The 25,078-nt window shown below is 35.6% G+C and overlaps 1 protein-coding gene across 1 annotated transcript in view; it reads right to left on the bottom strand.

Annotated features, from left to right (window-relative positions):
• The window catches only part of LOC127811402 (protein FORGETTER 1), a 38,626-nt gene extending 14,087 nt beyond the window's left edge, over window positions 1–24,539 (bottom strand). Inside the window, exons 1-16 of the mRNA XM_052351227.1 lie at window positions 23,868–24,539; window positions 20,683–20,748; window positions 20,365–20,538; window positions 20,157–20,287; window positions 19,909–19,985; window positions 19,070–19,251; window positions 18,837–18,914; window positions 17,061–17,193; window positions 10,740–10,800; window positions 10,581–10,662; window positions 3,978–4,094; window positions 3,694–3,837; window positions 3,326–3,425; window positions 3,109–3,240; window positions 861–931; window positions 599–771 (exon numbers count right to left, since the gene is read on the bottom strand). Coding sequence (XP_052207187.1) covers window positions 599–771; window positions 861–931; window positions 3,109–3,240; window positions 3,326–3,425; window positions 3,694–3,837; window positions 3,978–4,094; window positions 10,581–10,662; window positions 10,740–10,800; window positions 17,061–17,193; window positions 18,837–18,914; window positions 19,070–19,251; window positions 19,909–19,985; window positions 20,157–20,287; window positions 20,365–20,538; window positions 20,683–20,748; window positions 23,868–24,317 — 2,171 coding nt within the window. The 5' untranslated portion in view covers window positions 24,318–24,539. The remainder of the gene's footprint in view (window positions 1–598; window positions 772–860; window positions 932–3,108; window positions 3,241–3,325; window positions 3,426–3,693; window positions 3,838–3,977; window positions 4,095–10,580; window positions 10,663–10,739; window positions 10,801–17,060; window positions 17,194–18,836; window positions 18,915–19,069; window positions 19,252–19,908; window positions 19,986–20,156; window positions 20,288–20,364; window positions 20,539–20,682; window positions 20,749–23,867) is intronic.
• Between the last annotated feature and the right edge of the window lie 539 nt (window positions 24,540–25,078).

The raw sequence follows: 25,078 nt of genomic DNA, 5'->3' as shown, positions 1-25,078 counted from the left end.
TGTTGCAGGTTACACAGTAATGGTGAGCAGCCATCCAAGTGATAGCAACTATCCAAATAAGGGACACAATATACAAAGTTACAATGAAACCTATCATAGCCCACACCCACAAACAAACCCCCACCACCACCACCCCAAACAAAACCCCCCAGGTGGCAACAGATATACACAGGGATAAATTGATGAGGCAAAAGTGATTTCTGCTTTCATCTAGGAATTTTGCAGGTCCATCACAGGCAAAAAAAGTGGAAACATGTGACTTTGTAAGCTCCCCTCCTTATTTTTGACAATTTTGAAAAGTTCCAGTTACATTCATTTTCTAAACCATGCGGTGCAGGTTAACTTCTAATGTATTCAAATAAATATCTCAGAATGGTAAATGAAAAATAACTTTTTTGTGATTCAATTCTTGCAGACATCAGTACTTTCCTAACAAATTCCTTAGATTTATGGATTAGATGGACCATGAACTGACATATTAACATCAAGGACTTAACCACAACAGGTAGAGGACCACTTTGAACAATAGAAAATGCTAAAGGTCAGAAAACCGGAAAAAAAAAAAAAAGGAAAATGTACTATATAAAAACATAAGAACCTTTTCAACAACTCTACTACATAGGCATGTTTCGCTTCAAGATATTCATCAGTCTTCTCCTTGCAAGAATGGCAGGACCAATCACCAGAAACCGTATTTAGCAAAGGAGGGACTAAACAAGCAGGATGAGCATGATGACCACAGCAGGAACATTGGAGCAACATTTTCCTTTCCTACATAAAGGTATAGAACATGGTAACACAATCCAGGTGCTCATACCATTAAAAATGTCAAAAACACAATGAAAGGAGAAACAAATTACCTCTTCAGAATTGCAAATTTCACAGAACTGAAATTCATCATCAGATTCAGTAGATTCATTTTCAGAGTCAGCTGCATTAAAACCAAAAAGAATTTAGCAATCAAGGTAGCCATCACCACGATTTTAGCCAAGTGAAAGTCAGAAAAGCCATCGTGTTTATTAAGAAGAAATATCCATAATAAGACTGAACAAAGATTATGATCAATATAGACTCCATTAAGTAATGGTTCAGGATGACTGACCACCTTGGCATGTTATTCTTTATACTGCTGCTGTTCACGAACTACTTATTACCCAAGAAAAAACTCCTAAATAATCTAATTAGCTTGCAGATTACAAGAATAGAATCATAATAATCTGTTTTTATGTTGCTCGTTTAATGGGAGCTTTATAGAAACATTATGCAGAAATTGCAAATTTCAACTTCCTAGTTTGAGTTGGCAGGAACTGGTACTTCAAATCGCAGCTCACATCAAACAGTAAATCTGGGAAAGCTCATTTGTACACAACTAATAAGAGCAGCTTCCTGTCTCACAGGATAGGATTCCAAGCTTACTACTTCCAGAATGACAATAAAGATGCTAGTTCTCTAACCAAGTGGTGGCTAAAAAAGTGAGGGGAGAATTGTACTTACTCAAAGGAGTTAAGCAATGGAGGAAAATGGATCATTGCAGAGGGGTATGAAGACTTTGAGAAGAGCCTTTCCCCTCCCCCCCCCCCCCCCCCCCCTAATTAACACCTATTGATAAGTTGAAACATTGATGGAGATTAAGCTGGGTATGGTGTTTTATCTTTTGTGTTGTTTATGTGTATCTATATTTGATTCTTGCCTTCTTGAGGGATATGGTAGCACAGCCCATCGCTGCTGTCTTTAGAGTATCTGTCTAATCCCTTTGCTGGGTGTATGGCACAATTAATTGTTCACAGTTTTTCATCTCTTAATAATAAACTTATCTCCCAGAAAGATAAAAGCAAAAGAAACATCAAACCATGCAGGTACAGTATATGCTAAGAAACAATGTATTCAATGAACAAATCACACAGTGCACCGACTACAAAGTAATAAATAAATAAGAAACTTATCTGGATCATGGACATGCAATGATGAACAAAAAGTCAAGCAGAAGACAACAGCTGCCGCTAAAAAAACTTTCTTTCAAGTATGAAAAGTTCATGTCAATATTCTTTAGCATCAAAAACTTACCATCAAGCATGAAAAGAACATCTGCATATGCTGTTTCAACTATCTCAAAAAATGATGTGTTGGGTCAATGATTTGAAAAAAATGAAACGAAAAAAAAAAAGTTCTAAAGTTAATAAACGAAAAGTTGTCTAAAAGTTTATGGAAGATCAAAAATTATATAGCTTATTCTTTTTTTATTCTATAGATCTTCATGAGGGTGACACTTAGTGGCAATAGTAAGGTTGATACTTTGTGACCTAAAGGTCATGGGTCTGAGGTGTGGAAACAACCTCTTTGCAAAAATACAAGAGAAAGGCTGCATAGAAATACAACCCTCCCTTTACCCTCACAGAACAGGGAGCCTGACTCACTGGGAACACCCTCTGGTCTATAGATCTTCTATATAAGTTAAAAGTATACAATGCAGGAGTACATTGAACCCTCCAACAAGTTACTGTTACCTTAGTATAAATTAGTTATGAGAACATGTACCTATAGTTTCCAGTATCCATAAGATTTCAACCAAATAAAATTTATAAGCATAACTATAATTAAATCCTACAATGTTCCCCACATTGATCATTTTTTTTAATAACAAGAAGAATAAAATCCAGGAAGGGCAGTGAATTTAAAAACCTTTTGTTCACAATTTTACTCTGTTAATTGCAGAATTGTACAAAAGTTGGATCCTAATACTAGCTGGATGTTGGAAAATTCTAACTATAATATTTATATAAAAAGGGAAATTATATATAAAGAAAAAGAAAGAGAAAAAAAATGAAGCACGAGTTCTCTTATGCTATATCTCTTTACTATTTTATATTTCTCAAACTTTCTCAAATACATTTTACAACCAAAAGGAAAAATGACTCTTGTTTGATATTCCATATATTGGCAAGACAAGTGATTTCTTATATCATTTAGTTGTTTTTAAGGTGTTTCAGAATGTTTAGCTGGGACAACTTGGATTCTGATTTTTCTATCATTGTTCTGTGCCATTTTTCTAGGAAACTGGAACATTTCAGCTATTTCAAAGGAACAATGAAATTTTTTTGCTTTGCTTACATTCAGATTCTTCATTACTTTCAGCATCACTTGGACCCTCCCATTTAGCAACTTTCCTGACTCTGCCTTTGAATGAAACCCCAGGTGTTGCTACATGCCTCTTTCGCTGAAGTTCCTTGACACTTTCCTCTCCTATAATGAAAATCAAAGTGAACCCTAATTGTAATGGGAACAGGAATTAACAAAGATGATACCGGCATCTGAACCAAGCATAAACCTGAAAGGGATTCAGGCTTATCAGGCAAAGGATAGTTATCTTCAACAAATTTCAGCAACAGCTCACGAGGCCCCGAAATAAAGTCATCAAGTTCAGTACCCTATTAGAGATAGATTAGTTATTGAGAGAAAATATATATACATTAAAACAAGGAAAATCAAGCATGCCTATTTAAGACATAGATTAGATAATGGCACACAAATTAATATAATATGGCAAAACCACGCCTATCAATATAAAGACTAAGTTTGCAGCAAAATATATACATACACATAAATACTAAGTACCCTATTTCAGTTTTATATATATATATGAGAGAGAGACACACGCACACGCATGCACTGGAAAGTTGGAAAATTGCCACTTACATATTTCGTCACAGCTTCCTCAGTCCGCGCCTCCCCAGTACTCTGGAGGCCAATCACCACACATTTATTTTCCATCAATGCTTGTTTAGCAAGTTTCACAATAGTAGGCACCTTTGCCGACATACACATGTGCCTAAAGAAACGCTACAATAGCAAATATAACAAAAACAAAAGGGAATAGAAATAAATAATAGATTAGAGGAGAAAAAGAAGGGCTTTTTTTAAAAAAAATGATATCCAAACATTTATTCACTACAGATTAGGAGAAATTTGAGCACTTAAACCTGATGGTTTGCCCAGTATAATCGCCACACTTGCTTCTCAATGGAAATATATGTACTTGCTGACAGCAATTCCACTCGCAACTCTGCCCAAAACTCTGTAGCTTTTTTATACATATCCTGAAAAAAGAAAAAACAGGTGCATTTAAAACTTAACAAATTAAGAAAATAAAGGATAACTAAAATATAACATGCCTATTAAATCACTAATGAAACCAAACACAGTAAAGAGTTCTAAAACAAATCAATTGCGACCATAAAATTATTAGGTTTCCTATAAATTCCAAAGGGGGCCATCTAACAGATAATATGGAAGGAGCCTTCAAACTAAATGAAGATATTAAGCAATCAGCATTTCTTATCACTAGCTGAAGCAAGAACCGGAGTATGCCTTAACCAGTGAACATTGTGAATTAATTGTTGAAGTAAAATAAATCAATATCATTGTTCAGTTCAGAAAATTCCAACTAGTCAATTGGTCTCAAACAATAACAGTGTTTCTGTTAAGCCACCTCATTAAACATCAGAAACACAAATAGCTCTAGGACAAAGCAAACTAGAAGCAACAAAAGTGATGTTTTCATTTATCAACCCATGGGCATTCCATGGGCTTGAGGTCAGATCACAAAAGAGTAAGACAAAACATAAATCCGTTCATCTAGTAAATAGAATATTTATGTTGCACTCGAAAACACATGTTCACCCTTTTTATTTTCTATTCTTTATACCCAGATTGACTTGATCAAGGCAAGTTTTATCAACCTGACTTGACCGTTATACCATATTTGGCAGTAGGGGAAAATGAAATACTAAATACAGCCCCCCACTATTCTTGATTCCCCATGCTGCATTGAAACTCATGAACATATTAATGCATTTAATATGATTAAAATCACAAGTTTTAGAAGCTAGAGCAATACCAGGGAGATTAGCAACTAGATCTTTATATGATCAGAGTTTCAGAACTGAACTTTGATCCAAAAAGGTGAGACATGAAGAGCTTTAGGACCGGATAATATCCCTATTTAGGCTAGGAAGTGCCATGAAGATGTAGGTGTTGTTAACAGAATTATGTATTTGACCTATAGAAACAAAAAAAATAAAAAATAAAAACACCAGATGAATGGAGAAAAGTGTAATATTACCTGCATGTAAGACTAAGGGAGGTGTTCAAATTTGTACAAATTGCAAGCAAATTAAGGTATGATGCTATGTGAGAGAGTGATACAGTGTAGGTCAACACTTGAGAAAAATAGTATAATCAATTTAGATTTAAGTCAAGGAGGTCAACAAGGAAAGTAATCTATCTAATAAGGAAAATCTATGAAAATATAAGTGAGTTTTCAATTACAGTACTTTTACATGAAGAATCTGCTTCAAGCTCTAATCTTCTAGTTTGGTTACCTGACTACAAACATACAAGCTAAGGTAACAAAAAGCATGTTATTTGGTAATACATTGCTTTGTTAACTGAAACAAAAATATGTAAGTGCACAGAAGGTTGGAAAGTAGTGTGGGAATCAAGAAACTTTCAAGATAAGTAGAACTAAAACTAAATATAAAAAATGCCACAGCAGTAAAAACTAAAATGTCAAGCAAGGGGTAATTAGTATCAATGGCCAAGTAACATCTAAGAATGAACTTGATATATATGCTCTATTCTACATAAGGACAGAGAAATTGGCATTGATGTGAGAGAGTTAAGATAAGAAGAATGCCCGTGGAACCTGTTGTGACTGACCACCAACTATGCAACTATGAAGACTTTTAATAAGACAGCAATAAGACCAGTCATGCTATTGGGTAATTAAGAAATAACATGTGGCCCAATTGATATAATATCCAAGATGAGAATCATATTGAGAATGAGTGAAAATACAAGGAGGGAAAAGACAAGAAACAAACAAACCCATGAGAAAATAGGGTAGTATCTATTGATCTATTGAGTATAAAAATGAGAGAACGGCTTGATATTGTTTGGGCATGGACGATATAGATCACAAGGTGCCTCAGTTAAGACAACAAAGAAAAATAAACTCCAATCCAGTGTTGTAAAACCAGACCAGACTGGCCGATCAGGAAAAACTGGTAAGCGGTCCAATCAGCTAGAAAAAACTGGCAGGTTCTTTTTTTATTTTTGAATCAAAGGTCGATCCATGAACCCATAGACCCATCCCAGTTTGACCCAGTTAATTCTCTCTCATCAGGTAACGTTGCCGATACCCTATTTTCAGTCAAGGTCTTAAACACCAGAAGTTAGATTTACACTTCTTAATTGTTTTAATTTTCTTCACTCCTAACTCTAAGATGGGTTAGGGAGGAACAAATGGGTTTGCAGCCCATAAAGTGAAGGAATTTTCTTATGTATTCTTTTTATAAAGTTGTACATGACTAAGATTGAATATTCCTTAAAAAAATTTATGGAAGTCAAAAGCCCTTCCTAGATTGGTTTTTTTGTAACCAGTCCACTTTGCCACCATTCTTACTTCAGATAATTTGAGGAAGAGGCGTCTTCTTGTTACCGATTATTGTCATCTCTACAAGGAAAATGGGGAATGGGTTGATAACTAACTTAAAATTGTTTAATGGCTGACGATTAGTCCCCCCCCCCCCCTCCCTTTCTACTGTCTAGTGGGTAATGCTAGCTCTGGTTTGGCTGCTTACATTTTTCGGAGTAGAGGAAGGCCCTAATAAGAATTTTTACAGATTTGGCATATTATTCCTTTATTCATTATCTGGAGTCTTTGGTGTGAGAAACATTTAAGAATCTTTTAGAATTTGAAGAGTACTGGTTTTTTACTCAGTGGAGATACTCTAGTTTCCCATCTTAGGTGGCTAATGGGCTTGTCCTGTTTTTGTTCCCCCTTGAGTTTTCTAGATGGTTTTCCCTGGAAGTTAAGGAGGTTTTATATCATTCGAGGTTTGCACCTTTAAGGCACTTCTATTAATATATTTTTTTTATCCTCACAAAAAAATAAAGAAATATTGTGCCCTAAATCAGCCCATTGATAGACATGCTTCATTTTTTTTTTTTTTTTTTTGGTTGGCAAGAACAAATGACCTTAAGTTCAACCTACTTACACAGTTTCATATGATGTTGATGTAAAGCCCAGAAAATTTAAGTGAGAAAATAGTTAGCCCTAGATTATCACAATATTCAAATTTATTAAGTCAATATTCACATTGGCAACCCTTCTTCATGGAGCCTAGGAGTTGGGGCATATCAGACATGCCCTTTTTGTATAGATAGTGTTAAATTTAGCATCTATTGAGCCAAAACAAACTAATTTGGTGGGCAAATAGTGGAATGAGGCTGTTGATTGTACATGGTTGCTTGTTTGTAATGTGGGCTTTGCCTTCCTCTCAACTGGATCTGCATAATTTTAAGGCTAAGGTTGTTAGGGACCATGTAATTAAGAAATTCAATATCAGATTGATTTCATGAAATAGGCAAATATCTCTAGATATATAAAGGAACCACCAAAAGCGGATGAATTGTATAAGCACATACAATGATTCTCACACTTACTAATAGTATCCTTCCGAGGTTGCTTATTAACCTGATGTCCTTTTTCCATTCCTTTTTTTTTTTTTCCCCTTTTGTGGCCAATATTCATGAAAACATCTAGTTTCCTTGGAAGAGTGGTGCGTTTAAATTTTACATGGTAAGATGGGGTACAAGCATTATTGTTAAATTCTAATCCTTTTTCTTGTCAAAGCAAACCACAGCTTAAGCCCTAAAGTGCATGCTTTTTTGTTAAGTGCAAGGCGTGCTTAACCACGCTTATTTATTTTTTTGATTCTTTTATTGTTCTACAGAACAATAAAAATAATTGCTATTGTGCACCCTAATACACCAAAACAACACCCATCTATTATATAAATATATTGAAGTGTTGTAGAAGAGAATGATTTAGCATTTGGTCATGAGTTTTTGATATGGGGTGTTGTTGCTAATATAGCTAGAGTTGAAGAGTCTATTAGAAGCAAAGGAGCAATGCAACAACTAGAACACCATCTTCAACTTCTGGTTCATGGCTAGTTATGGTTGTAAAAGTCAATTAGATGGCACTGATGAGGAAGCTGATGAGACCTATAACTCTAATGATGAAGATGACTTTCTTAATCTTGATGAAATCATTGCAAATGAATTCAAAGACCCTCTTTTAGCATGAATTTTTGTCTTGACAGCATTATCTAATAATTTAATTGAATTATTATATTCTCCCTTTTATTTTTTCTAACACTAGCGCTTTGTTTCCACTGAATTTTTAACCTCATCAAAAAGCTTTAGTTGTTAGATTAGAGAGTTAACTTTATCTTGTATACTACTATTTTACTCTCAACGCACCCCTCACGTGTGGCCAGGCCTCACTAATAACTAGTCCAATCACACACAACAATTTAAATATTGGGTCAACAGTAAAGTTTGACCTCAAGACCTATGCCTACTCTGGTAACATGTTGAATCGTTAACCACCATCTTATCTAAAAACTTAAACTATTAGATAAAGAATTAATTTTATCTTTTATACTATTAATTTACTCTTAACAATTTCAATTGAGCACGCTAGCGCTTTGCACTTAAGCAGTTAAGCTCTAGAAGCCATTTACAGATACAATTTGGCTAGGTTGCAATGAGCTCGATATCATTAAACTGTTTGTCATAGTCAAGTTACACATTTTTTGTAGAACAAACTTAGCTATGTAAAGGTAAATTTTCCATTTAAATGTTCCCACAAAAATGACCTTTCAATTCCTAATATCTGCTTGAATTCTCTCCCCTCATCCAGATTCTCGAGACACACAGAGTGCAAGACTTCCAACTAATCAATAGGAATGGCCAAAAATCCAAGACTTTCTTGTGGCTTTTTTTATTCATAGTACAAACAAAGAATGGGAAAAATTCTAGATCTACTTTGAGATCGATGATACTTATATGTAAAATCCTGCAATTCTGAACCAACAAGGAAGAAAAAAAAAAATAGAAGAAAACTTATGATTATAACTCTGAGAACGATTATAATTTATGATTATGAAGAAGAAGACAAGGAGGAAGAGGAAACACTTTGATTGTGGCAAGAACTCTGATAAATATCTTATCTAATCCTAATCAGTTATCCATTGTAGCAAAAGTACATTTTTCTGGCACTTGGCCACTCCCGGTCAGTGGAAATAGAAAGGCAGGTGAATTGCCTGATGGAATTTCTAGATGTAGATATGCAATGCAATTAAAGTTAAAAAGTAAATATTAAAAAAGTGCTCCTTTATAAAATATTTTAGAAAAAGCCCTTGGAAAACAAAATGTAAAAACAATAACAAAATAGAATGAGACAGAGAAAATTGAACTTCAGTGATAAAAGGAGAAGAGAAAATGCGGAGATCCCATTGTTTACAAGAACTAGAACAGAAACCAAATTCTTTTGAGAAAGCTGATGTATTTTTCTGTGGTACACTCGTATGATCACAGATCTCACCAAAGAAAATGAGGAGATCCTCAATGCACTGGAAGACCTGTGATCCAAGCTTATATTTAAGCATGAATTTCAATGACATAACAATTCGGCAAAAGGAAAGCAACAGTTTCCCTGCAGGGGCGAGGGTTGAAAAGGCTACCACCAGATCAATCTTAATGGATAAACCAGTCCAGCTAAAATCAAATTTAAGCTCCTCTAGTTATCTTACTCCAAAATATAACAATAGTGCAAGGTATATTTTTGGTATGCTTCCCGCTTGAACCATCAAATAGCAAATAAACTGAAGAATGAAGAGACTATCATACCCAACTTGCAGGCAAATACATCCAGAAAATGACCATTCCAAACAAAGGGGAAAAAATAAAGAAAATAAAAGAGAATGAGGAAAAGAAAGAGGGCAATGAACAGTTTGAATACAAAACAAACCCAAATAGAATCAAATATCAGACCAAATTAAAAATGACAAACTAGATAGATTTTATACCATTAATGGCAGTATAGTTGCACCTGAAGAATATTGTTTTCTGTCTACAGGCAACCTTTATATATTGTTATATCATCTCTCTTCGAAGATTTCTTCCTTTTTAATTTTTTTTCTTTGAACTACAGCTATCTATTTCAGCAAAAAGTCAGAGAATCTTTAGTGAAATCAAACAATTCCAAAGAATGGGAAAAAATAATCATAACAACGATAAATGGAATTATCAGGTTATGTTAGTAATTATTACCACATAAAGCAGTGCGCAAACTAGTAAAATCTATGGTAAGGTTGAAAGAGTTTATATTATTTACAAGTGTATCATTAGTTTACTTCCATGACTAGTCTCTGGTTGAATCTTTAGTTCCATAAATTCAGCAGTATATCTATCAAAAGAAGGAACATAGTACAAGCTCATCATCACCTATTTTTTTTCACTTCCATAGTCAATGTTCAGAATTGTTCCAGAAGCATAGAGATGCTGTGAACAAATATAAATATGCACATTTATCTAGACCAATAAGAAATTGCCAAAATAAACTGATTAAAAAACTTTATAAACAACAATACCAATGCCAAACTGATTAATAATGGAATACCAACTCTAACAGTCATTTTTATCAGATTGTACAGCAGGAAACTAATTCATACCACCATTTTGGCCTCTAATGGTGCTTCAACAACTTCAAACTCTGCCCCTTTATAGCTAAGTGTCCGACATACATACATCCCTCTGAAAATGAAGAGTACTATTTTTGTTAGTATAACCATCCAAATATCAATCTCCTCATAGAAGTATTATCTCATGACCTTGCTTTCATGTCCATGGCCACAAGTTCTAATGCTCCAACACCTCCTTTTTCTAGAGCACCTACATTGAGATTCTCAAAACAAAAACAAATTAGATGATATCTTCCACATAAAACAAGTGCAACAGAAAAGTCTGATGATGGTACACACACACACACACGGACACAAAGAGAATGTAATTTTTTATATGAGGAAAAAAGAGAAAGAATGAACATAATAGTGGCTTCAAAACATAGAATGTCTGCCCAATAACCCCAACAGATATTTTCCAGCATTGGTAAGAACAATAATCACTAGGCAAAAAGGATCCCCCTGCACCCCTCTCACCCCCTCCCCCCCCCCCCAAAAAAAAAAATAAAAACTTACAGAAAAAATAAATAAATAAGAAACTTACAGGAACTCACTATATTCGTTAGGACAGTCAAGTTCCTTAGGCTCTATATTGCACTACCGTTCCTTCCAAAAGAAAAGTAACAACTACTACCTTTGCTGCAAATGTGACTAAAGGCCTTTCTAAAAATTAACATAAACATGTCAATGACCATTTTCAGTACATATTTTCTTAATCAATTATTATTTCCTCCATTAACATTAATTTAAACAACTCCACTGTGCTATCTGATTTAAAGCCAGTCACAAGACTAGATAAAGGAGGGTTGCGTTAGACAACCAATACCCAATGTCAAATTCATTGGATCAAACAACACAAATCCTACACAAATGGAAAATCATTGGGTGTAATTCATCATGGCGACGTGTTGCATTACCTAAGTGTAGTAAAAATGAGCTAGGGCACCTGCATCAATGCCAGATGTAGTTGTATATCTACAAGAGTTCTAGCTTGTTCATGGATGGATCATGGCAATAGATAAGAATTGGATCATGGATTATTAGGACTTAGAAAAATCAATGGAAGTAGTGGATGTGATGATTAGGGGAAAAACTAAAATTGCATGCCTCCAAAAGACGACATGGGTTGCAAAGAAGGCTAAAATCTTGATAGAATCGGGATATAAACTTTGATACTTAGGAAAGAATCGAACAAGGAAAGGAGTGTGGATAATTTTGGATGGGATAGTGGATATAAAGAGAATAAGAGAGAGGATAATTACAGCTAAATGTGTTTGAGTGGATTATGAATATTGTTATTAAGTATGAACCACAAGTTGGGGTAGGAGAGATGATCAAGACAAAATCTTAGGAAGATTTAAAGAGTTGGTACAAAATATACCTAGAGGAAAGAAGATCATAATAGAATCTGACTTAAATGGTCATGTGGATAGAGAAGAAAATGGGTACAGAGATGTACATGGAGGTTATAGCTTCGGAGAAAGAAATAATGAGGGTAAAGCTATTTTGGATTTTCCCACGGCACATGAGTTCATCACAACCAACATCTAGGTTATAAGAAGCAAGACGCACTTAATCACATATAAAAATAGTTTATCAACCACCAAAATAGTCTGCTTGTGAGACAAAAGCATAGTTGCCAGCTATACACTAGGGATCGGGGTACAGGGTGGGTAACTTAGTATGGTACACAATGTGTAGGGGTAGGTTTAGTCATCGCACTATTTGGGGTTGTACATTTTAAACATTTACTTGGGTTAATGTTAAATTTATTCTAACCAAATTATATTATCTTGTTGTCACTTAATAAAAATTAATACTTTTATTGAAGTTTTTCTTGGAATAAGGTATAAATTTATCAACTATAATTGTTAGGCATAAGAAAAATGTGGGCCAAAATAAATTTTATATATATATATATATAGACCCTCTTTTTCAGATGCAACATTAATAATAGCGAAGAGACAACAGCGCGCAAATGCTTTTCAGATGCAACATCAAACATAGGAGATGAAGAGACAAGTATCTACAAACTCAAAGGTTAAAGCAACATTAATCATAGCTAGAAGACGAAGAAAGATCAGTGTGCAGATGGGAAGGTGAATAAAAGGCAGAGAATATTGTAATAAGCACAACAAAAAATTGACAACTGGAGGGAAGAAGCTGCAAGTCATCTGTGTCCAATCAGCAGATCGTCATCAAGCAAAAAGCAGATCGTCATCGCGCAGCAGACTGTTGTTTTCTTTGTCGTTGCCCTAATCCCCTTTTCTCTGCATCTCTCCCTCTTCCCCCCCACCCCCCTTCTTTCTTTATTTGTTTTAGATATGTGGGTTCAAACTTGGCATCGCCACTTTTGGTGATCCAGTTCACAACCCAAGTCTTTTCAACCCTAGAATTGGATAAAAAAGGGACGACGTCTATGGAGAAAAGGAACCACAAATGCTGTGAAGTTCATAAAGTTATCCCGAGAGAATGTCTGGCTGCTCAACATAAAATTGCAGTAATTGACATCCATATCAAAAAATGGAAGGGAATAAATGGTACTGAGAGAATGTCTGTCTGCTCAACATAAAATTAGGGTAACTGACATTCATATCAATAAATGGTATAAAACGAGGCCCAAGAATCAGACAGTGGGATTTAAAAAGTGAAAAATATTTTCCAGGAAAAGGGGTGTGACAAAAGTTATTGATTGTAGGAGAGAGAAACCAAATGCGAATTGAAACGGCTACCACTATTCAAAGTACCGCAAAAATGGTTTTAGTATAGTTAAAAGCAAAAAATTAGAAATCAAACAAATCATGATGCTGGAATAAGAGGTAGAAGACAAAATCAAAACTAAGTTGCAAAACCTTACGTGAATGTAACAAAGAATAAGCCCAAACAGGTACAGTTTGGCCAAAAGAGAAACTAAAAAAGGCAATTAGTGCAACGAAGTCAATAGCTTATGAAAATTTATACCAAGGACTTGATACAAAAGAAGGGAAAGATATATATATATATATATATACAACTAAAGCAATAGAAAGAAAACAAAGGATCTCAACAAAGTGAAATGCATAAAAGACAAAGCAAAAAGTACTCGTAAATAAAGAGTTGACCAAGGAGAGATGGAAGGAATATTTCTTTAAGTCATTCAATAAAGGTGGGGGAACAAGTGCTATGCTGGGGCAACTTCGTAAGTCTAACGAAGAGAGGACTTGCATGATCTATAGACATATATTGAAACAAAATAATCAAATACGTAAAAAGATAAATAACAATAAAGAAGTTGGACTAGATAATAACCTGATTGAAGCACGGAAATGCATACGAGGAAAGGGCATTTTTTTGTTCAACAAGATTATTTAATGTGATCTTTAAATCAAAAAAGATTAGTACAAGTGAAATAAGAGAATTTTGATGCCTATCTACAAGAATTATGAGACATTCAATATATGGTATTTGTAGATTTAGAAAAAGCTTACAAAAAAGTTTCTAGAAAAATCTTATGGAGGGCTTCAAGAATAAAGGAGTTTGAATTGCTTATATGCAAGTTATTAAAGACGCATATCATAGAGCAAAAACACATGTTAGAACTTAGAATATATGGAAAAGATTGGCTTTTACAATTACAACTAGATTACATCAAGAAACTACATTAAACCCTTGCCTCTTTACCCCAGTAATGGATAAACTCACTAGACATGTCCAGATTGAGATGCTCGGGTGTACGCTATTTACCAATGAAATTTAGTTGATGTATGAGACAAGCGTGAATGCTAAGCTCAAGATACGAAGGACCACTTTAAAATCTAGAGGTTTTAAGTTTAGCAGATTGAAAAACTAACATATGGAATGTAAAGTTCAGTAATAATATAATTGTGGATGATGCTATGATGAAAGGTGAAGATGAAATCATCATATCAATTCAGATATCTGGATTAACCATCCAACAAAATAGGGAGATTAACGAGGATGGTACCCATAGATTTAAGACATGATGGTTCAAACGGAAAACTGCATCCAAAATTTTATGTAATAAGATTCCATAGAAGCTAAAAGTTAAATTTTATAAGTCAACTATAACACCAACTTTATTGTATAACACATAATGGTAGACAATAAAGCACCAACATATGCAAAATATGACCGTAACAAAAATAAGGATGCTAAGATGGATACGCGACGCCGGCGATACAAGAAAAGATAAAATTATAAATGATATTATTTGTAATAAGGTCAAAGTAGCTCCTATTTAAGATGAAATGTGTGAGACATGATAAAAATGGTTTAGTCATGTGAAGAGAAAACCAATAAAGGCTCTTGGGAGGATTGGATGGAATAGACCAAGTATTTAACAAAAAGAAGTAGAGGGAGACTAAAAAAACTTGATGGGGAGACTCTTAGGTATGATGTGAGGGCCTTAGAGAAGATAAGGCCAAGATAGAAATAATTTGCAAACTAGAATTCACATAGCCAACTACACATAAGCGGGATCAGAAAAGGTAAGGCCACAATAAAAATGATTAGTGAGCTAGAACTCATGTAACTGACCACACATACTTGATAGTCGCTGTTGTTTATCAACATTAATGTAAACGATTTTTTCTCCTCTTTTGGTTAGCTTCACAAGCTCTCAGGTTAGCACAAATAAGCCACCTAATCATGCCAGTTCTTTAAAATACATATGCAGTGTTCTTAGTCACCACACTGATTTTAGAGGAACAAAAGCAATGGATTGTTTAGCTGAACAGCACGAGAGAAAATTAGGAAAATTAACCAATTTAACTTTCAAGCTTGATTTTGACAACAGTAACTTCATTTGTTTTGTTGTCCAGCCCACTAGAAAGTTTGGCTGGTAAAATCACCCAGGTAAAGCATGATTAGTTAGGCAACCACCAAATGTTCTGATAATGTATGGGTAAATTCCTGAACTGCAGGATAACCTGTTTCCTCCCGGTTCAAAGCAAACTGTTATAACTTATTATTGAAGAGATTAAAATGAATATAAGTCACTTCTCAGATGTTTAAGAACGCATACCCATTTTGATCATGTTGATCTTGAAGAATGACTGCTTGTATCAGAGTTTATCCTCCTACAAATTCATTTAATTCTATCTTTATTAATTTGAAGTCGTTGATTCCACTACATTTTCTATTCGGTTTCCAGAACTCAAACGGGGGGATTAAGGAAGATTTGCTTTGGGCTAAAATTGACCAGAAGAAGTATTTCACTTAGCATACCCATTAATAAATGGGTTGATGCTGGATGGGTTGTAGTTACTTCTTCACAATTAAGATAAGGAGATAAGGCTACCAACCATTGAGGTCATCAAAATTAAGCTCACCTATGTTCTCTAACAAGCCATCAACTTTGGCACAAATTTATCTGATGAAGTTTTAGATTCTTCACTGTTTTGCTTGATCAGTTTTCTATAAGTCACAGAAAAATCAAAAATAAATATGAGATTCATATGTGAGTATTTACATGCATAGAGATTTGAGTTTGTACAAGATGGATCTCAGTCTGGTGGCCAAGAGAGTGGAGGAAAAATTGCAAAGGGTGCACAAACATCAAAACCTCTGTTCCTTTTCTCCCTGTTTTCCAGGCAACCAAACAAGCCAATACTAGAAAATTATGTTTTTAAGTAAACAATAACTCAAGAATTCAGAATAAGTTAACTTTGCAACATCTTTTTTGGGTTGGAGACTTGGACTTGATTAACACAGCCTAACTTCTTCATGTTGTTTTGGAGCTAAGATTTTTACTTCAGAAATCTAGTTCAGGACAAGGAAATTTTTTTCATAGGGAAGTGGAGAAAGAATTCAAAAGGAAACCAAATCCTTTCTTTCACTGGATGATCATGTTCTCTTTGTTCCATATCTCCAATTATTATTATTACAAGTGATGTATTTTTTAATTTGAAGCTAACTCATCTAAAATGAGCAATCATGCTGGCCAATAATAAGAACAAATGGCAAGAACAGACTTCCTTACTGTAATGTAGTTGAGGGAAGGGGCTTGATTCAGAGTGCCAAGAAGTGAGAACAAATTTGTGCAATTTGCTGGATTAAACCCATTAAGAACCCCCAAGATTTGGCAGGCCCAATTAAGAAACCCAAAATTGGCAAACAATAATCCACATAGCCAATCCCATCTAAAGCGATTAAGCTTGGCGTATAGAAGTTACTACTAATTCATTAAATGGTCAAAAAACTTAAACATACATTCCTTGGGAGATCACCAAGGCAAATCAGTGATACTTCAATACCATCAGAGCTATATTCACCTAGGCATTTCGATAACCATTCTTATCAGCCGGAAAGCAAGGACATTTGCATTTCACCAAAATTAGTAGATTGAGCTATATCAGGAAATTATTTATTACAAAAGATAAACATTTGTGTTAAGGATTCAGAAAAAGATGAATATAAAAAATGACAATAAGAAATACATCTCATTTCCAGACAACAATAATCACACCTCACCTAAAAAGTTTTGGAAATTTGGAAAATATGTTCCAGATCCCCAAAGACCAAGTCGAACCATATAGCCCATGTTGCGAGGTTCTGAAGCACCAGTTGCTGAGCAATAAACAACACGAGCTTCAGGAAGTCGATCCTGTTGCAATAAATTTATAAATAACAGTTAGGCAACAGCGAATAGACCAAATCATACCGATTTTGCAACTTGGAATGGCAGAATCAGTCTGCTGGAATAATATGAAGAGCCCTAAGTTATGACTGTTTATGTGATATAGCAGTTAATGTAATTAAGCAAGCATTGCATGTTTCAATGTGCCTGAGCATGCACATACACATTCACAAGAGCTTTTTATAAAACCAGTAAAAGCTGGGCCATATGAACAATTCAATTAGTGCATGTGAATAAGAAAAGGGCTCCAGGAAAGATTAATTCACCAAAACAGACCCAACACCATGGCTAGTCAAATAAAAGTTCGTGGCAGCCTTTCCTTCAGACAAGGTGGGTCCCACTCAAATTATGGTGGGAAGCAATTATTGAAGTCAAGAGTCAGGGCCATTGGTTATACCATTCTAAAGATACCATTTGTATAAGGCAACCCCATAATTAAGATACAGGAGCATAATACAAATACAATGAAGCAGGCACTCAATGCCATCAAAAGCTCTCATATACCTCCCTGTCCTATGTCACAGAAAGAGGAATCAACAAACTTTATCCAACACAAGCATAATCGAACCTATGAACTTAACACTCCATAACAGCATCTGACATTACTTGATGAATGTCCAAATTAGAGTAAGAGATACCCCAAATATGATGAGGCACCATACAGTGTAGTAAAAAATAAATGATCAACAGATTACCCAACCATTCTGCAGAAAAGACCAATCCAAAACCAACAATCATCAATCCCTGCAGTGTTACCAATAATAAGAATGGATAAGGAGCCAGAACCCAAATTAAAAAGGGAATTCTGAGATGGGTCTCTGATCTCAACACATCCTTCCACAGTAGGTCCACTCTTCCTTTGCCAAACAATAACACGAATCAAGGTAACCATAAAGTTAACTCTTAATGGATGCCGAACCCTTTCATTCCCATGACACCCTTTTTAGTGGTAAAGTCAGTTGATGCATTTTATATACACAAAAAATAGATCAGGGCATATGCCAGCTGAAACACATGGAAAAAAGGATCAATTTCATACAAAAGCACAGCGATCACTACAACCAAGATTGGATATAGCAGCCAGCAGCCTAAATTTGACATGAAGTGTCACACTGGTTGCAAGAGCAGTTCATTATAACTCCCAGAAAAATAAAAAAAGCCACCCACAAAGCAATCAAAAATCCATAAAAGACGATCAATTGAACATAACTTAGAAGGACCAGTCAACCAAGTGGCTACAGTGCATCAAGAAAATATATTAGGCTAATAAACCAACCAAAGTCCTCAGTTTCCACTCAGTCAATCAACATACTACAAGTGACTTGAGCCTCCTAGCTAGACAAGATGTGGAAGGATAACTATTCATTACTATAAAAAATGAAAGAAACCCAACAGTTGGACAGAACCAATTGAATCGCATGATCTTCCACAGGCTAATACCATAAGAGGGGAGAAAGAGTGGGGGAACAGAAAGTTTGAACAGAATTGCAAGGTTGATGCTGTAGACAAAGCCTAATGAGATATGGAATTTAATTAAGGATGTTGAAATTAAGATAAGGAAAAAAAAAAAAAAAAAGGTAGAGATGCACGCAATAGTCTGAAAAACAAACCTGAATCTCCAGAACTGCTTCACCTGTTCGTGTTGGTTGCCCTCCAGCTTCAGGCACCAAATTTTTGGCTTTGTGGCACTACAATAAAGATATTGATGCTTAGAAATGAAATAGAAGATTTGGCAACCGTGGAGCACTTTTTCATTGATAGAACCATTACCATAAAAGGCAACAAAAATACACTTGGACACAAGTAATGTAAGTTCATCTTCCAGGAGGGAAATATCTAGTACCTCATCAAATATGAGAAGACCGTCATATTCTGGTCCACACCACTGCACAAGTTGCTGCAATCTAGTACGACCTTTCTCAGAAGATGCTATAAGGCTACTGTATGTGGAGAAAATAACTCCCTCCCTAACCCCCACAGCCTTTGAGTCAAGTTTAGAATAAGGCAGCTTGTTCAGAGCATGCACTGCAAATAAAATTTCATAACTCAACTTTATGAAGCCTCCAATCCTATATCAACTAAAACCAACAGTTAAAAGGCTTTAACAGGGTGTGCCCAAGCAATTAGATGAGTATTTGAGAAAACTATAAACACCACAAGAAAACATCAACAGGATGCCGATGAAAGTAATTCCTAGAGGTCCTATACCTTGCAAGGGAAAGACAAACCTGAGAAACTTGCCTTTCTTTCCTTTTTGCATAAATAAATCCTTAAGAGGATTGCTATACCAACATTCACCTAATTTTCTCTCTCCTTGAACCCCACTTTCTATGTACGTACAATCATACATATGTGCATGTAACTCTACACACAGGCACTTCCTCCATTATTTGAACTACCACAATAATCCAAATAAAACCAAATCTCATATATCAATGATTTGCTAAAAACAAAGAAGACAGCACCTCCAATGTGAAACATAACAAGGAAAGAAAAGATCCTTTCACCACATGTACACATTGATACACGCAGCCAGAATTTGAAGGCAAAAGAAAGTAGAAAAGAGAAGAAAGAGTGAAAGAAGCAGCAGCCATCTGTGTTCAAGGCATAAATGAGTTGTATTTATGAGATGAAAGACATGCACAATGGTGCTCTTTGAAATATAAGCATTTAAATATTCACCTTCCATACACATTGCACCAACATCATCCAAGTCTCTCCTAGCATCAAACTTCAAGTCTGAGCCAACTGAAATCCACCTGTGTAAGATCATTAATGGGAAAAAAGGAAAAAAGATTACATAGCATAATCTGGGGACAGGAAAAATTCTGCTTGGCATATAATGCAGTTAGAAGACTAAGCTTAATACATCAAATTACAATTAATCATCCAAAGCTTGCATGCAGACATTTTAACAGCCAAAATCTTACACTGCTTTCTTCCTCCCATGGTGCCAGTTCTCCCAGATCAACCCTGCAACTGTTCTTCCTTTGCCTACACCTGCTCCATCTCCAACAAAAAATCCAGCCCTGGCACCATTCTGAAGGTGCTGAAGGTGCCTCTGTCATAGAAACTGTATTATATTGCAAATGATGGGCACAAGGACAAGAAATCACAAAAAGAAGTTCCTAAAACAACCTGGCTAGCATAAATCAATGTCTCAATCTGCAAGCATGACAATGCTTTTGAACTTTCTAGGTCATCTTTGATTTTAAGATCATATGTTGGTTCAGGTGGATGGACCGCAGATAAGGAAGATGTCTCCACTATAGGATCTGGATGGGGTGGACCAATAGATAATCTCGAAGGGCACTGCACAAATTAGATAAATAACAAAATGAACAGCTCATCTGCAATAGTAGTTTCCTATGGTCTAAAAGGACAACCCAATACAAAGCAGTATCAACAAAAATAAAAACCGAAGTCACAAATTCTCAAAGAAAGAGAACCACTTACATAGTCTGTAAATGTTTCCCCTGCTGTGCCACCTTCATCTTCTTCTCGTTCCACTTCAATTGCTACCTGAATGTGTTAATGCTATTAAGCTACAAGTGTAACAACTGCAGTTTCATAGGAAGTTCATAATTTCACAATTTGAAGCTAAAAATACTAATAAAGCACAAAGGAGCAAAAGCTAAAACAAAGTTTTCATAAATGACCCCTCCAATAAATTATGATTCAGTTAGAAGAGGAAAAGAAAAGGGGAAAAAATAGTCTTAGCTGGAAATAAAATGAAAAGAGACCGGTAATTGAAAGATAAGGGCATGTGACAAGACAGTATTCAGGTTCATCAATGTTAAAGATGTATGGATCTCAAGACAATTCTTTAACATAGATTGCATATAACATGGCAAAGTTCTCATGAATATACTGAGATCTTCCTTTATTTTATCAGTACCGGAGAGCAATCATGCCAATTCCCACAAAGATGTAATGCCATTGGTTAGCAGCACCAAAACAGAGTTTGATAACCCCACTAAGCATTTTTCTAACTACTTGAGCTTGGCTACATAGGTTCTCTTTTCCCATTATGCTCTATCAGGGGTCATAATTGTGGTTTTTCGTTTTTTATTTTCAACTAAAGTTAATTTAACCTCCAGCAAGGGCATTTAATAGTTTTTTCTTGTAAAGATTCAGACCATCTTAACTGATTTTATTCTCACTTATCAAAATCCGTGCTAGATCTATCATCTCTACAAGCCTCATTCCAACCACATTCCTCCAAGGCTTTGCAGCATATATTCCCTTTAAGGTGTTGTTAAGAGGGAAAAACAAGTGCAACAAACTAAAAAATATACAAGAACTGCACTTTTGGCAAGACAAACATAAATGAATCAGCCAACACGCTCTAAAGTATGTGTTTTGACAAGATTAGCTTGAAATTCAGTATACTATTGTTGTATTATTTTATTAGACATAGATTACTCTAAAAAAATTGTTTTAAAATTGCCCATACTAAAGCACATTTTAATGGATGTAGCTTGTCACATTACTGTTATTCTATGTAACATGACCTGAATTACATTCATTCTGCCTCCTTTCCTTTTCTTTTCTTTTTTTTTTTTTTTTTTTTTTTTTTTTTTTTGCTAAATAAAAGAGAAGGCGGGGTGACCAGCACAGGAACCCCCTCTATGCATGACATGACCGTGAGGACCCTTTCTTGCTAAGGAGTCTGATTTGATCCATAGCTACTACTGGGAAAGTGAGCCCATTGCCCCAGGCAAGCCTGTTAGCCTAGTCCCACTGCAGTGCATAAGGTTAGGAACGCATTCTGTTTGTGCACACAGAAACAAAATGATGTGTTCATTTTTCCATTTCATTTATGTCTCCCCTCCCCTCCATTTTCTTCTTCTCTCCTTCCTTTCTTCACTATTTCTTCCCCCCCCCCCCCCCCCCAACCAAAAAAAAAACCAACTTCATGACTCCCCATCTCATTCCCTTCATCATCTTCAACTAATTTGCTTTAAAATCCCTATCAATTCCCCATTTCCTTGACTTCTTCCCTTCTTCTTCTTCATCTTTATTTAGTTTGTCAACAAAGCCCTCTCAAGTCCCTGAGTTCTTTGTGTCTTTATTTTCTTCTTTTTAGAACACCATTTTTATTCTTCTCTCTACCCTCGCCACCATATTATTCTTCCTATTTTCTACAAAGACAAATATGGCTTCAGCAGCATAGCCAGATTTGGTTTCACTGAACTAGAAACAGTTGATGAGAGAAAATGAGGAAACAAGAAGTATAGCTAGCCAACTCTGGGATCTTAACAAAAAGGTAATGAGTTACCAACCCAGAAAGAAAAGGACAACTAGTCAAAAAAAAAGGTAATGAGTTAAAAAAAAAGGACAACAAATGTTTTTAAATTAATCTAGATTAGGGGCATTTCTAGCAACATCAATGAAGTTGTATATATTAAGGGTCATGTAAAATAAAAAAAATACTCTATTCCTATTTTTAAACTCTAAGCTATCAAATGATGTACTCAGCTTTGTTTTTATTTAATAAAAAACAAAAACTAAACACAGAGATAAAATCAAAACAAAAAAATGAAAACTCAGTCAAATAACCGCTTATGTACTACATCCATCCATATAAATTTCAAAGGCCTAGACCTGGCCAACTAAAAAAGAACCAGAACAATGTATGATATTGAAATTATTGAACGCTCAAGTTATCAAACCCTTCTTCCAACCATTTTTAGTCAGCTATATTACAAGCTCATCCAAATGTTCATTTTGTATTTCTTTTTGCATCTCTTAAGGATTTCCCTCCCTCCAAAAGTCTCTTTACTATTAACAATATATGCTCTCATGAATGTTTTTCTTCTAGCCATCTTAAGCAGCTAGCTTGCTTTACTCTAATTTTATCTCCAGCTGACACCAGTTCCAAAGAAGTATAGCATTTTATTCTCAATCCTTGTTTATCTAGCCATGGTTCCATCTCAAAATTTGCATTGTCACCAGCCTCATCTGGATATTCACCCCTTAAAGTACTGAAAAATCTTGGTAATGCTCCACTTGAGCTCAGGAAAGAATAAAATACAAAAGAACTCAAACTGAAACAATTATATAATGTTTGACTAATCTAATAATGCTGAGAGATCATCAATACAAATATGTATAGTAAGCAATAAGAGGTAGCTTACAGTTAGCACCGTAAGGTAACAATGATAGAGAGTCGTTAGCCACCCTGAGTACTCAGTGCTCTACTTATGGAACAAGCCCCAAGTGGAGTGCTAAAATCAAGTGGTTATTTTTGGTTAAACCGATTTTTTTCCTCCACAAGCTTGTCTTACAATTCTATCCATCCTCCTTCATATTCAGACTCGCATAAATGAACCAAAAAGTAAACAGATTTTTAGCTGCATCAATGTTATATTGCAGTTATCTAATGTAGGAATAACCCCACTAAACATTTGATGCACAAAAACATGATATGTAGCAGGGCAGGGAAATTCAATGACCACCTCCAGTTGCACAGTGACTGAAGCTTGGATCACACTATACTATAGAAGTAGCAGAACACAAGAAAACATAAGTTGAGAACAAAACCAGAACAGGTTCAACGGGTAGGATTTCCCAGAATGCCACTGATCTAGATACGAAGCGCAAAAGAAAATTGGGGAAAAAAGTAAAAACAAAGTAACCTCGTTGACTTCTTCGGCAGGGGGTGGAGGAGGCGGTGGAGGATGAAGAGGCAAGAACTGCTTCAATTTGGAGACATCAACGGCGAGTTCGACACCGCACTGAGGGCAAGCGAAGCGAGAGAGCCCGTGAGGAACGTTGAGAATGGCCTTGCAGTGCGCGCAAGGGAGTTGGATTTTGGTGGGATCAATACCGTGAGCCGGCACGGTTCTCAGGGACGGCGGCCGCAAAAGCTCCGGTGGAAGCATCTGAGGTAATTGGCAGGTAGGGCAAACAAACTCCGTCAATCCGGGCCCCACCGTCAAGACCGTATGGCAGCCGGCGCACCGGACTTGGCATCCGCCGCCGCCAGCGCCAGCTGCGAGCGATGCCGAGGAGGGGGGCGGTGGCGGTGGCGGTGGCGGCGGCGTAGGGGCCGAAGGTGGAGGAGGCGGCACCGATGGCTGCCCCATTTCTCGAAACGGCACGAATTGCGTCGCGAATAGTTAGCTTTATACCAAAATACTGTCTCTATATCTATCTTTCAAAGGAGAATAGACAGATAGATAGACAGGGAGGGAGGGAGGAATTGAAGAAGAGAAGGAATTGGGGGAGAAGAGAAGGCAGAATAGAAGAAATTGGGAGAGGGTTTTAATTTAAAGAGCGGCAAAATGCGGTGTACTTTGTGGTGTTGGCCAGACAGAGACTGACACATATAAGACCGACGACGCCTTGGCGCGCTGCGGTGCCGCTTCCACTTCACTCCACTCGTGTCCAATTGTACTTCTTCTACGCTTTGGTCTCTGACGTCTCTTGTCTATATATTTATTACATGCCAATTTAAAAATTAAGAAAAAAAAAAACAATTTATTTTTATTTTTAAGATAAATTATATGAAATCCCTACACTCAGGATCATGTGTAACTTACCTCCTATATTTTTTATTACATCAAATAACCCCCTTACACTTTCAAAATGTTACAATCAGTCACAATTTGTTATTATCTTACACAATTTTATGCAATCTATTAGTTAATTAATGTAAATTTTTATATTTTTTTGATATATTAAAATTCTATATGTAAAATTATATATTTTGTATAAAAACTATTGTACAAAATTATGTAAAATAACAATAAATTGTAGTTGATTGCAACATTTTGAAAATATAAGGGAGTTATTTGATGTAATTGAAAATACATGGATAAGTTTCACGTGACTTTATTGGGAGTTT

This window comes from Diospyros lotus, chromosome 10 (assembly GCF_014633365.1).
Source record: "Diospyros lotus cultivar Yz01 chromosome 10, ASM1463336v1, whole genome shotgun sequence".
Lineage (NCBI taxonomy): Eukaryota > Viridiplantae > Streptophyta > Magnoliopsida > Ericales > Ebenaceae > Diospyros > Diospyros lotus.
Note: the sequence above shows the minus strand (reverse complement) of the source record. Positions and strands in the feature narration are given on the sequence as shown.